The sequence below is a fragment of the Pseudopodoces humilis genome, chromosome 2 (assembly GCF_049639895.1).
Source record: "Pseudopodoces humilis isolate 2021_Gansu_Grassland_sample_001 chromosome 2, ASM4963989v1, whole genome shotgun sequence".
Taxonomy (NCBI): Eukaryota; Metazoa; Chordata; class Aves; order Passeriformes; family Paridae; genus Pseudopodoces; species Pseudopodoces humilis.
Window position 1 is genome coordinate 49,972,296 of NC_142201.1, and position 14,816 is coordinate 49,987,111.

A 14,816-nucleotide genomic window follows, 5' to 3' on the forward strand; every position below is an offset into this window, starting at 1 on the left:
TCAAGGTGAACACAGAGAACAGCCAAAGAGCATAAAGGCACTCTTGCAGGGTGGACCAACTCCATAATCATGATAACGAAACACAGTTTCATCCCCTTAAAGAATGTTGCATTTAAGCTCCTGAGGATTTCACATACCAAGTTCAATAAATGATAAATTAATAACTTATCAGAAACATGTTTCCTACAGCTATAAAGACATCATGTACATGGTTTAGACATAGTCCACTTTCTCTAATAAATAGAAGGACTGAAGGTTACTTAAGGAAGATACTGGAGACAGACATGGAACAAGCAGTTAAACAGATGACAATTTATATACAAACAATGCTCTTAGAGGCATGCTTCTCTCCATCACCCATTTGCTGAGCAGCACACTCAGGGTGAGGTACAAACGCCTGTTCTATACTCGACTTAAGAAAAAAAGGTAAACATAGCCTCTCTCCAAGTAACATGTTATATGTATATCCATTGTGAACAGACATCATGGACTACTACACAAAGAAAGCAAGCAGTTACTGCCCCTATGAATACTCCTCCTTTGGAACAAGTACCATGTAAAAACTTCCAATTGGATGCTCTTTCAATCCAGGACTTGATACTATATCATTATACATAAAAACCAGCACAAATCTTTCAGGAAATTTAAGTAATACACAGTTTGAAGAGATATTTTAGTTTAAAGAGTAAATAAAAGTGCTACTTTTATTCACTCTGATTAATTTAGTATAAAGTTAATGAAAAAAGCCATTCTTGCTGCTATTCTGCAGAACTTCATATGTAGGTAAAAATTTGATGTACAGGACAGTACTTTTTCGGCCATTGTTGTATGCTGAGAACAAACCTGACTTTTGGTGTTCTCTTAAAATGTTAGAGGAATAAATAGACTTACAAAGCCTTCAGACTGATATCAAAGAGGTATTTCCTAATGGAAACTCAGTTTTTTCCCTAATGTCTCTGACAATCTCTACAGCTACCTGTACAATTAGGCAGACCAATGCTATCTTTAAAGTGGCAGTTTTAGCCACTATTTTATCTGTAACACTGTTATTTACACAGAGACACTAAGGAACACCATCTCCCCTGAATACTCTCAGGAGCAGTCCTCTCATTTATTTGGCTGCTGAAGTGTTAATACACAAAGATCTTCCATACTAGTTTTGCAGGGCTCTGCTTCCCCAGCTGAACACTTGCCTGCCCATGGGAAGTGGGGAATGAATTCCTTGACTTGCTTTGCTTGTGTGCACAGCTTTTGCTTTGCCTATTAAATTGTCTTTATCTCAACCCATGAGTTTTCTTTACTTTTACTCTTCTGATTCTCTCCCCCGTCCCACAGCTGTGTGGGGCTTAGTTGCCAGCTGGGGTTAAACCATATCAAGCATACTCACAGCATTCATCTTCCACTGATAAATTTTCCCCTGGGGCCTCCCAAGTTCCTGAGCTTATTGGTAGAGTTCAGTCTGTCTATGCTTCAGCCTTCTACATCACATTCCTAGCAAAATGGCATGCATGTACTGCCGAGGGAAAAATGGGAAGCACTTGACGGATCATAGCAAGTGATCAAGGCTTCTGATTATCAGAACCCTCCTTCAAGGAGGAGAACTCAGTTGGGTTGGTAAACCTAATCTCAGTCCCTGAAAGGATTATGAAGTAAATTCCCCTGGAAGATATCCCCATGCATACAAACAAGAAGGTGATGAAAAAACTAGCAGTAATTTACCAAGGCCAAACCTAGCAAACCTGACAAAAATGTTAGCTCTGTGGACAGGGATAGGAATGGACACTGTCCATGTCATTTACTTGACCTTTTGCATTGCTTTCAGCCACCCCTTGTAACACCTCTATGGAAAAACTGGCAAAATACAGATCAGATGGACAAATACCAGCTGAACAAACTGAACATGGGACAAAAATGTGCCCTGACAGCAAAGAAGACCAAGTGGCTACAAGGCTGTATTAACAACAATGCAGACAGTGGGTTAAAAAAAATTATTATTCTGTGTTCCACACTTATGAGACTGTATTTGGTGTGCTATATCCCATCACACGCATGTCCTATTCAACGTATTGAAGCGGAACCTGAAGAGCTCTACCAAGATAGTCATCAACTGCAGCATATGATGTACAAGATGTAAAGAGAAATACATGGAACTTTTTTCAGCCCTCAGAATAGAAATCTGATTGGGGAAAATATTATTGCTATCTTCACCTATCCAAGCGCAACACATAAAAATAGCCAGATTCCTGGCAGTACATAGTGACAGGACAAGATGCAACAGAAAAAACTGTAGCAACTGTATAGTTTTTAAAAATGCATTTTCAAAAGAGGCCAGAGAAACACTGGAACAGATTGTCCAAAAAGCTGTGGAGTCTCCATCATTGGAGACAACAGAAACTTGACAAAGCCCTAAGCAACTTGCTGATCTTGATCTGTACTGCATGGGTGGGTTGGAGCAGATGATCTTTTGAGACTATTCTAATTAAATTATTCCATGATCCTGACAAACTTGGTTAGACAAAGAATCAAATTCCTGAGATGAAGAAATACACAATTACTAAGGTAAGAACTTTGTTTACCTCTTTTGCTAAGTCATTTCTTTCTTTAGTTTGTGTTTTGTATGACACCTCCAGTATTTCATAGTTTCTTCTGAGTTCTGACAATTCATGCTCAAATACATCACGTTCACTGTGAAAGCAAAGTTAAACTATTAGATGCATAAAGTGTAATGAGCAAAATTCCTGTGCCTTTTTAGTTTCTCAGCGTTCTTCCAGTTCATGACACTGACTTCTTCCAACCAGTCATTCACAGACCAGCTGGTGATTATCTTAACCTTTTATAGTTATTAACACCTGCAACAGTATCATTTTGTATGAAACAATTGAGGATTATTTAAATACTCAGAAACAAAGAAAATTCTACAACACTCAAACTCCCATCCTAAATTTTTTCATTCTCCTCTGATTATTCTTCTTTAGCGCAACTTTGGGCTACACATTTATTCTCTTAGCAATGATCTGTGAGTACCCTTATCCATTGTTTAGTTTTATCAAGCTTCTGATGTTATTTCCCACAACATTCTCTTGAATCTTTTGCAGACATGGAAGTCCAATGAAAAAGTGAAGCAACTTCATTCCATTCTTCCTAACAGAGCAGAAAGCAATATATACTTGCTCTCAGGAAGTACTCTGCTCTGCATACAGACTTGATACTAGAGTGGGTTGTCATATTTAAAATATGCATGACACAGCTGCAAAAACTGTGCTGGTGTCCTGAGCAAAAGTGCTTTCTGCATGCACAAAGAACCATTACCGTGTCTCCACTCTCACACTGTCAGAACACTGAAATGAATGAGCCAATATGAACTTGCAGTTTAGAAAAAAGCTAACCAATATTATATTAAGATAACATCATTTTAAAACTGAGATAACCTTTATTACAGCAGAACTAGATTTGACATAGTGTTTTTTAAAGGCAGAAACAAGTCTGGAAGTGATTTACTCCTGCAGTGCTCCCAAATATCCTCATGCAGTTATGCCAACAGAGCTCTCCCCTCCCCTTCATCTGTGCCTACCCAGCTGAATACAACCAACTCTCTCAAATACAGTTTTGGCACATTCATTCATGCTTTTTTCAACTCAAGACTACTTTAAACACACACTGTTAAAAACACTAGGGCCATTCACATGAAAGTTATTACAATCTACTTATTAAGATGCAGTTGCATATAGGAAGCAAACCATAGCACCAATCCATCCTATTTGCAACAAGATGCCAGACTGTTTCCAAGGTTGTTTTTGTACATATAGCTGTGAACAAAAAATGCTGTGAATACAGAAGACAAATTCCCCTCAAAAATGATTTGGTGGGCAAAGTCATTTGTGTCAACTACACCTGAGCTCATTCCATATGAACAACTAAGGAGCTGACAGGGTAATTCATATCATAATACTATTCATAATCCCCATTTTTTAATCCATTTCTCAACAAATGTGCCAAAGACCAGATTTCTTGTACTTCTGAGCACACTGAAAAAGCTATTTGGAAGCTGGACTGTGAAGTATACATCTATGAGTTTATTTACATGAAGTCTATTTTCACTGTTTTGCAATTGCTTTTTGCAAGATAGATATTAAAAACATTGGCTATAACAGTACAATCTATATTTTCAAAAAGCTAGAGACTGGAACTTCCTGCAATTAAGGTAATCCTAAGTTTATCTGCCAGAGTTCTCATAACAGCCTTTTCAAATTTATGGTTTCAAGGATATCTTAAGTTGTAAATATTAATTCCCAAGGTCCTGCCCTCCTAACTCATTCTGTAAGCAGCACAGAGTGGAGCATAGGGCCCTTTGTTAGATCATTGCTTTTAAACTACGAATGAAAAAAGAGTACTTGTTCCAAGATGCTTGCCATCAACAGCTCCCACTTCCTTAGCTGCAATCAGACTGCTAGGCTCTCTTGAAAACACAGTAAATCTGAAAATATACATGTTTAGGAAGATAATTTGATGCACTGGTTTTCAGAATGTTGTTCATTTTATATCCGCAATATAGCAAAGGAAGAAATTGAACCATTACTGTACGGTAAGGTAAGGTAAGGAAAAATATCTGTGGTATGCATAAGTCAAAAATAAAACTAAGTAAGAACTCTGGTCAATCCAGGCTGATCTTTATTAGTTAAACACTTGAATCATAGAGACACTTACCATTTTACTTTATCATAGTTCTGCTGTCTGTAATCACCTTGCTGAATCAACTGCTTGGTATCAGCCAGTTCCAGTGTTAAACGTTGGCATCTGACCTCAAGCTCTGACCGACTCCTCCTCTCATCTTCATACCTCTAGGAAGTGAGACATTTTGAAATGATCATAGCTACACCAATATATACTTGAAGTAATCACCAAATATGTTTTGTGAAAACCTCTTACGAATATTCAGGTGCTAATACTTTCATTTGTCTCAGTATTTGGAAGTTTAGTGCATCACAAAGTAACCAGCTATATTGATACTCAACTTATTTTTATCCTACTACAAATACTTGACTAAATGTACCTATTTTTCCCAAGGCATTTGTCCATTAGCACAACTTCTGAGACCAGTAACCCTCATATATATATATAGCTGGTGGTCTGCAAACCTATACTAGGAGCAAGAAATTCACACCACCTTTACAACAGTTTCAAACAAGTGAAGATACTTGTGAAGACAAGTTAATTGGAAAAAAAAAAGAAAGAGGATGGTTTGTTCAGCAAGCTTAGCAACATCTGTATTATCTGAAAGATTTCAGCCAGTTACTCCCAAATTGTAGCTATTCCATCTGGTAACCTATGTTTGCTAAAGCATATAATGGAAAGCTTTGGTGGAAGAAAAAATAAAAAGTTTACTTAATGGTCCATCAGCATTAATTTCCATTTTCCCATCTTTTTCCTTCTCACATGCTTTAACGGATTATTCTGGAAACTGAAACAATGAAAGCAAAGCAAGAGAACACAGTATTCACCTTATAAAATACTAGGTATTCCCTTTGAAGATCAACAGATTTCCTAATCACACTAATTCCCTCCACATCTCTGCAGGAAGAGCAGAATTTTATACCTTAATCCCATTTTTCAGTTTTCTACTATGTAGGTACTTTTTTCACAAACTTATCTTACTTGTCCTAAATACTGTACTATTTAGCAATTTATTCACAAGAATGACCAAAATAATAATGCTCATTCACTTACAAAAGGTAAAACAAAAAGACTACAAAAAGAGTTGCTTGTTAAAAATTTGAGAATACCCCCAGGCATCTAGATTTTTTCAATATCTTACTTCCCAGAATACTGCTGAGTTCAGTTTTTTACTGCTGTGATTGATAGCGAGCTCAATAATGGATGCTTGATAAACAATTATTCTATCTGGTTATTATGAATGGACATCACAATATTATTATGAATTATTATTATTATTATTATTATTATGAAGGTGAGCACAGCCTTAAGATGTCATTACTAAACCAAGCATTTAGCAACTGCAAATTACGTTTATTTTTCAGTAAAAGACATTTTATGAGTGCATAATTTTTCAACACTGCTAAAAGCTAAGCTTTATACAGTTACAGGAGGATAACTGGCTAGTTTTTAATAGACAAGGAAAGTTTAGGGCAACGGCATATATGGAGTATATGACAGAAGGACACAAACTTCACAGACATCAGCAGCTGAAAGACTGTCAGAATGCCGTCTTGAAAAAACACATCTGAATACTTTTAGGACACTACAGAAAAGCTCCCTAATCTACTAGCCATATTGTAACTATTCTGCTGATAAAAAAGATGTTTTTGTTTTATATTTCACATACCTACTTATCTTCACTTTTACTAAAATCACTTTGGGTCGCAAATCACAAAAATCGCTACACCCAGAAAGATTTTATGAGGATTCTGCATGGTCTACCATTAAAAATCCATCATGGAAAGACATGATTGTTACTCATGCTAACACATACTGGTTTATATGGTTTATGTTTTTCCTAATTAATGAATATATATTAAGCAAACTACCACTATGAAACTACCACTACTTCTTTAATCAGTTTACATGTCATTACTTATAAAGATGGCATTATTATAATGGCAGTCTCTGACAGATATTTTTAAAAGGTGTTGTGCACAAGTTAGCTGAAGTTGCAAATATGTAACATAGTGGTGCAAGTACCCTGCTATGCAAGGCAAACATCACTCATCTTGCAACAGGAAATGTTGGTACAGGCACTTTTAAGTGCAAATAGAAAGATTAGGTTTAGAATACAATTTTTCTGTGGATATCCCATATCCCATGCCATTTTGCTGCTAATGTCATGTTGGAATTCACACACCCTTCACTGAGTGGGCTACTGAAGCTCCTACAGTATTATCTAGCCAGCAGCTAGAAGACAACAAGCAAAAGTAAAAAATTTAATTGGTAAACCTCTGGAGAAAGTTGTCATAGGCAGCTTTAAAGCAACAATTAACAGAATAGCTAAATATCTGCAAAGTCAGTTCCTTCTAATACCTGAGACCTAAAATTACTTTTGAATTGTATTTAATAAATCAGTTATTAATGTCATATTAATATCATGTAACAGTATGGCAATTTCAGGGAAGGAAAGTTAAATTCTGCTTTGGAAAAGTGATACTAAGACCTACCTTAATTAGAGGGGTTTGTCATGTTTGTTTTTCCAAGATTTAATATAATGCCTGAAGAAACAGTAATTATACTGCACAGGACACTGCTTTTCATCTACCTAATTTTAAGGTGCTGAAGTAGCATTTTAAACACATGAAGAAACATGACAAAGCAAGCTGATGCCCACACTCTAGGCTGCAAATAGGCTGACACACAAATCCCACATGCACATCTCCAGATAGCACATACACAAGCTTCTGGACTTCATACAATACATCTTAAAGACACACAACCAAGCTGCCTGTACTTAGGTAGAAGAAGCCTTGCTTTGCATGTGATGAAATTAATTTAGTTTCTAACACTGTCCATATATGCTGAACTGATTTTAAGATCTCTGCAATGGAACAGCTTTATCTTTTCATTTATCTTCAAAAGATCGCTTGAACATCTTGATAAACAGCATTGTCCTGCTGCAGCAAAAAAGAGGTTTTTAAAATAATCAAGATACAGAGCTCTTACAAGGACAGAAATGAGGTCCTGGAAATAATACCAGTAAATAATATTAGCTTAAGTAAGCCCACAAACCTTAAAATAATTAAAGGACAAACAGAACTTCCTTACAACACTGACTGTGATGACCATTATACATCTCATGGCTTTTCTTCAGCCTCTTACTAATTTTTGCTTCTGCAGAGCAGAAACTCAGATTGATGAGATGGTTAAAACAAATGAAAAACCAAACTTGTCCTGTGAGATAGATAAGCAACCATTGCCAAAAGAAATTATTGACAGAGCTGCCTAAGAAACCCAGTATTAATCAGTACTGGTGGTTTCTACAGGGTGTGAGTCAGCTAAGAAGTGCTTTCATTTGGTTTACAAACACTGCCCACAAATGATGTTTCAAGCAAAAATATTCTCAGCTTGCCTGATCTGCACCACCTAAAACCCCAAACTGAGAGAGAAACTAAAGATCTAATGACAGACCTCAACTTAATGATATTAATCTTCACTGCTACCCTCAATCTGGAATGAGCAGCAGTTTATAGCAGTCACTGAAATGAACACCTATCTGAATTTCAAATGCAAAATCCAGGTGACATACTTTTTGAACTAAATTAGTGACACATAACATATGATAGGGATTAGATGATGTTTCAAAAAGCCTTTGGAGATAAGAAGATAAACACAAATACAGGGAATAGATTAATCAGCCAATCAAGCAGAAGCAGCACTTCTTAATACCATCTACAGATAAGCCTGTGAAATAAAGTGATCCTGCTTTTAAAAAGCTTTTTTTTCAAAGATCTTCATCTTTGAAGAACCACTTACAAAAGTCAGCACTATATTCTTATCCTAAAGGCCCTAGACAAATGTAAAGCCACTGTACTATTGTGATGTAAAAAAAATTCCTTCCAGTTATTTGGATGAGGTGCTGCTTCTTTGTTAAGATGACATTTTGCTTCAATTGTTTACATATTCTGCATTCAAAAATTACTGGTCAATACATTATTTATTGGAATGCAACTGCCCAAATGTCAGGAAGAAGCTATACATACTTGGATAAATAAGACATATCTTTAGTAACTTGCTATAAAATTAGTACTCTGCTTGTAGATGGGAAATTGGTAATCTGATTGTAGATAGGTCACTATTTGCCACTAAAAATTATAAACAAAAATGTTGAGCTAGTCCAAAGTAGAGAAACTCTGCAAGGAAAATATGAAAGAGAAGCTTTGGAAAAAGTGCTTCTATAGCAAAAGGAAATGGAGGAATAAAAAGTTTCTTTCTCTGGATCTGAGCTTACTAGAATTTTCAGTGAAAGATCCTTGACATCATTACAGAGCAGTATAATTAAACCATCTCATCTCCTCTAAACCACAGCTAGCAGTCAATGTGAGCTATAGCTATATATTGAAAGAGTATAAAGGTATTGGATAGAAAAGGGAACTTTCATAGGTATGAAATTTCTTTAAGTCTTGGAAATATTAAACTGCTGCCCCAAGCTCACAGTTACGGTAGAGTATCATCTTTGCAGCTGTTCTCCTGAACAGCATTACCAATAGCAAAAAAAAAAAAAAAATAGGCACGTATTTCACCTAAGATCAAGATCTCATCTGTCTCAAGAGAGCTGTGAAGACCAAATAATCAAGGCACTTCTTGAAAGAAGTGGTGTCAGGGGGCTGGGGAAGGGTTCTAGACTGCAGTCTTTACAGATATACAAACTTGAGGAGAAGCCCTAGGGATCCCACTCCTTTTGGAGTAGCAACAACAGCCTCAGTTTTCTGATATTCAGACACATCTAGTGCCAAGTGATCCTTTGAGTACAAAAGCTTAGTTTATTCTTTGAAGACTATAGATATGTTTTCCCTCCAGCTGGAAAACATTATCACAGAGAAAATTGTTAGTTATGTCTAGCAAAACCTGACAGCTACTAATCCTGATTCAGAAATGAAGTCTTACAAAAGATCTTTGTCCTACACATAACCAGCTTTGTCTTTAGGATAACCACAGCTTTCAGATACTTTCATGCTATAAATTTTATTGCAAATCCTTAAGGCAAATTTATATAAAAAATAACTAAGGAAAAGGGAGCCCTGATAAAACTGTATCAATACCAAATTCCAGGAAAACATTGCCAAGAAACTCCCAGCCAGAAGAAGAAAGCAATACTTAATCTTCTGGAGGTACAAAGAAAAGCAAGATTTCCTTCCCAGACACTCTCCCAGCCTTGAGAGAAACCCACTAGTAGTAAATTACATCTGTTTGAGGGAAGGTTCTAACCACTTTGGAAACAAACAAATACTGAAAATAGTACACTGATGTTCAGCATAGGAATGCACACATCAGAAGCTGGATTTATTTCTGGGAAGCTCCTGGTAATACACCACTATAGTTGGACTTCCTCCTCTATCTTTACCTCCAAAGCTGGTGGTGCCAACATTATTTATACTTGGAGTACTGAGCACTGTAAAAGGAGGACTAAAACAAGTCTGTACCATACATTTAGTAGCAAGACAGTCAGCAGTACAAGAACATGGCTTTCACCAGCTCCACTGCCTCCCCTTGGGCTGTGGCTGCTATTATACCTGGAACTGGAGGAACTGCACTGATCCAAATCAGATGCAACAATTGTGTACAATTTAGCTGTACAGCAAAACCACTTACACTGACCACTTTAAAAACAGAAGCAGCAGAACAAATATCTTTTATCAGATCAGGTTCCAGTGCCAGATACCAGTCTTCACAAGTCATTTTCTGCTACCAGTTGTTAGAAACAGCTCCTTATCCTACTGGGTCTGTGTTAAAGATTCATCAGCCTTTAAGGGCTAAGAGCAGCAGCACACCAAGGGAAGTTTACAGTTTTAGAGTCACCATGGTTGTCTTATTTGATGAATTCATTTCACATTTAAATTTTCCTAAAGTGGACTTAATCTATTAAGACAAGTTCAAATTTTCCTTCAAACTTCTTCAATTCTTGGTTGGCTAGATAATCTTTCCTATGAGTCTAGAACAAATTGCCTTATATTTCTTATTACATTATTTTGGGGTGAATAGGTACATGTATAAAACCTGCTCAAACATAGTCTGTCAGCCACAAACAACCAGAAAAGCCAACAAAATCCTCCTCCTCCTAGATCTAGTCTAAGCATATTTTTTGTTCCTTTCTATGTCCCAAAAAGAAGGAAGAAACTCGTGCTGAAACTCATTAAGAAGAGCTTAAATTATCTGTAAGAGTAGAAAAAAGAAGGAATGCTTACTGTAGGAAGTAGCTTATTCTCACAAAAGGAAAAACCCCCAAAAACAATTGTCTTAACTCCAATGATGACTGCATTTCAAACTTCTGTATTACTAGTTTCCTAAAGATTTTTTAAATTCAGAACAGACTTTGTTGATAAATTACATAAAGAACACAAATACTGCAAGTATTAGAGAAAACTTAAAATTTTTGAAGTACTGAATGGAAACCCAAAAGAAGGATTTGCAGAGTAAAAATTATTAAATAATAGGGAAGAAACTTCAGCAACTATATTTCATGTACCTGGAGAAACAAGAATTACTAGAATACAAAAAAAACCAAAACAAAACAAAAAACACCCCAAAACAATAAAAGAGTGTAAGAGCTTAGGTAAGGCTCTGAACAAAAATTTATTTCCTACTGATGAATTTCCTTGCAAAAAAGCTTGACCTTAGTGAAGAGCTAAAAAAAATTACCCCAGCATTACACCTTGAAATCACTTTCTCATAAACTGCAAGACATGCATAGGTATGTCAGCTCCTGTGCACCAAGCACATTGGAGATTCTAAAGTACCCTCACACCCTGATGGTGCTCCTCTCACCACATTTTCTGAGGTACCTTGTTAGAGTGACACTCAGCAAGGTAAAACCTGAACTTGCCAGAATCAAAACACAGAGACTCTTAAGCCTCCCCACAAAGAAAAGCACAGCACACTTCCAACTTTGAGAAGCAGACCAGTGGGAAAGGTGGATACTGCCACCATGTGGTGCAAAAATAATAAAATTAGAAGTCTGTATCAAAGAAAGTAATTTCCCCCATGAAAACTGTTTCTAGCACAACTTTAATTATTGTTATAGACTATCTTGTTAATTTGCTTCAGCAAAAGTTAATAGATGTCAGTCAAATCTCAAAGGCTGAAATCCTCCTCTACAATTTTATAAAATCAAAGCACATTAAATATACAATGAAGGAAAATGCTTATGCAAGACGAAAATTAATAGGATTAGTTTATTCTCAATTATGACCAGAGACGGTGACACAGAATAATGATGAAGCACATAAATGCATAATTTCTATTGACTACTTTCTATAATTCAATCAGAATGAGAAATGAAAGTACATGAGTTTCGAAAGATAAACTTGTATAAAGAATTTCTCTTAATAATTTCTGATTTTTCTGTAAGCAAATTCCACGGGGCAGAAAGGCAATAACTAAAACATATTCTCAGAAGTAGTAAAATGCCAGTTTAAGTCTCTACTAGCCATGACCTAGATAAATATACTTTGAGTACCTAAAACTGTTGTCCCAACTCCAGATTTAGGGAGAACTAAGCTAAAAATAGAAACCACCATAGTTACATACGTACCAAGAATGATGCAAATATTGATAAAATATGTTAGAAAAAACCTGCTTCTTATACTGTTTCAATTCCTTAGCTCTTTAAAAATTAAAATAGAAAACATTTATATAATTTTGTTCTCTGCTTCTGGTGTTTCCACCTTACCTGAAATCAAAGTAGCTTTTCCTTTAGTATAAAAACAAATAGGAAAATTAAAATACAAAGAATTGAAAAGCATAACAGAGAAGATGCAACTCCAAAGAACTTTTAAAAATATATTTTTATAACATTAAAACAAAAGGTGAAGCAAACTACTACCAAGACATCCCCATCTCAAAAACTATACACTGAACCATCATGGTGTATTCAGCTGCTGCTGCATGGATCTCCTGCCCAGCTTCTCCACCTTGAAATCTTGCCCTCAGAAAGCAAAACATAGCTGGTATGAGCCTGAACAAATGAGCAAATCTTGCAGGGTAGCCATAGCATAAAGTTAGCTGTTATACAGGGATGCATATAGCTTATTTCCTCTTTCCCTCTCTCCCTGCCCTCTTCTCCCTACAGTAATTTTTACACAGCAAAAAAGCTTTTATATTTTATACATGAATAATGATTTGGAGAATGAGATTTTCGCAATATATGTATTCACAGTTTCTGAACTGAGGTAACTAAGGAGAACAGACCTCTGTTAAACTCTTCAATTGGGATCTGAACCCACTTAACTCTTCTGTTAGACTCTCCTTTTTCATCTGTAGATCACTTAGCTCTCTTCTTAAGGAATGGACTACTTCATAGAATTGGACCTAGAAGAACAAGACAAATATTTGAAGTTGAAACTAGCAAAATTACAATCTCAAAACTACAAACCTAAAAACACATCAGTTCAACATTTTATGACAATAATTTGCCAAATTATTTCTAGAGCATGCCATAAAGGTAAAGATTATATTGCTGTACAACTAAGGCAGCTTCCACTCAGGCTGACCAATCAAAAAATACAGTTGCTGATGGACACATGGCCCTTGCACTTCTTGTGCCACACTGAGACCTATTTGACTAATAGTGCAAAAAGAGGAAAAAAACCCCAAAACCAAACAAAATCCCATACAAACAAAAACCTAATCAATAATAACCAACTTAACTTGCTAACTTCCCCATAGCCAATATAAATTTATATGAAGTCTGTAGAAATTGAGAGATTTGTTTTGTTTTGTTTTCTGCCAGCTCAGTGTACTGAATTTGCACCAAGAAAAATGCAAGAGCAAGCACAGGGAGCAGGAACAGCACATAACCGGAGGAACCATGACAGCCCCACCACAGACACCTTCAGCAGTAACATGCTGGTATATGGATTCAACTGCATCAGGAAACCAAGGCTCTAAAAGACTTGATTCTGCTGAATTAACAGCAGAAAATTGCAATCCTCTAACAGGATTAAAAAAAATTTAAATTCTGTAACGCATACTCCTCTCTCTTCCCCCACACTAGTCACAGGCATTGTCTCAGGCAAGTAAGTCTCAAGTTCATAAAACTTTTTCAGAACTTTTATCCAGATCAAGAAAAAAAGATTAGGAAATACAGCAGTTAAACCACGAAGTTAGTATTAAAAAACAAAATGAGAAAAACAAAGAAGAAAGAGCTTTTTTGATATACACCCACATACACGTACACAGAGGTTTTTATTCCCAGATTAACTTGATACCTTAAAATGCTGCATTTGGGGAGTGTGTGTGAAGAGAATAAGTAGGTACTGTTTTCATGCAAAAGCTATTGCATACCCTCCATCCCTAATGCTTTCTTTCATATATGATTAAAGAAGAAATACAGACAAGAAAGCACAGATTAAGAAAGCATTCAAGAGCAAGCTGTACTGCACTTCCATGCAGAAGTAAGACAAATCTCTGTTTTGCTACCTGTAAACAGCAGAAGACAAAGAAAAGTTCCAGGTATATTTCATATAATTGACAGCATGGAATTCTAAAAAACACAGAAGCCATGGAAATTTGCAATGTAAATACAGGTGTAGTATGCTTTATACAATAAGCCAAGAACACAATATGACTGAAAGATTAGTATTTTTAACTGTAGCATCTGATGATTCAATTGGCCATTTCTTAAGAAAAAACCTTGATTATCCTTTATTGATAATAATTTAAAGCACCATGGTTTTTTTAAACCTACACCTGCTTTTCTTGAATTTTTACTGCAATATCCCTAGGAAACTTGTGCTATCACACCACAATTATTTCCCAAAACACAACAACCTTAAACAGATTTCGTAGTAGAAACAAAGATTACATGGGATACAAGTATCAAGGATACATTTATTTACACAGCCCTCCCAAGGAAAGATCATTGCATGGTAACAACGAAGTGCAAATGAATGCAGCAGATGAGGGTGAGGTTAAAGCAGTTCAACTGCTGCTATTTAGCTGGTCTGCAAGCCAATAAACATTCATGTAACCCAGCAGTCAAAGCACACACTGCCTCTTGCCAGTTCAATATAGCAGAAACAAAACTTACTCTAAAAGGGATTTCAGAAACAACTGCATAACTTAAAAATCACAAGTTTATACTGATGTGCTGTAGAGTT

At 36.1% G+C, this 14,816-nt stretch overlaps 1 protein-coding gene across 5 annotated transcripts in view; it reads right to left on the reverse strand.

Annotated features, from left to right (window-relative positions):
* PIBF1 (progesterone immunomodulatory binding factor 1) overlaps positions 1-14,816 on the reverse strand; it is a 104,096-nt gene that overhangs the window by 81,727 nt on the left and 7,553 nt on the right. For all 5 annotated transcript variants that reach the window (XM_014262778.2, XM_088051445.1, XM_005516418.3 and 2 more), the window contains exons 5-7: positions 12,907-13,026; positions 4,705-4,838; positions 2,577-2,685 (exon numbers count right to left, since the gene is read on the reverse strand). In XM_014262778.2, coding sequence (XP_014118253.2) covers positions 2,577-2,685; positions 4,705-4,838; positions 12,907-13,026 — 363 coding nt within the window. The remainder of the gene's footprint in view (positions 1-2,576; positions 2,686-4,704; positions 4,839-12,906; positions 13,027-14,816) is intronic.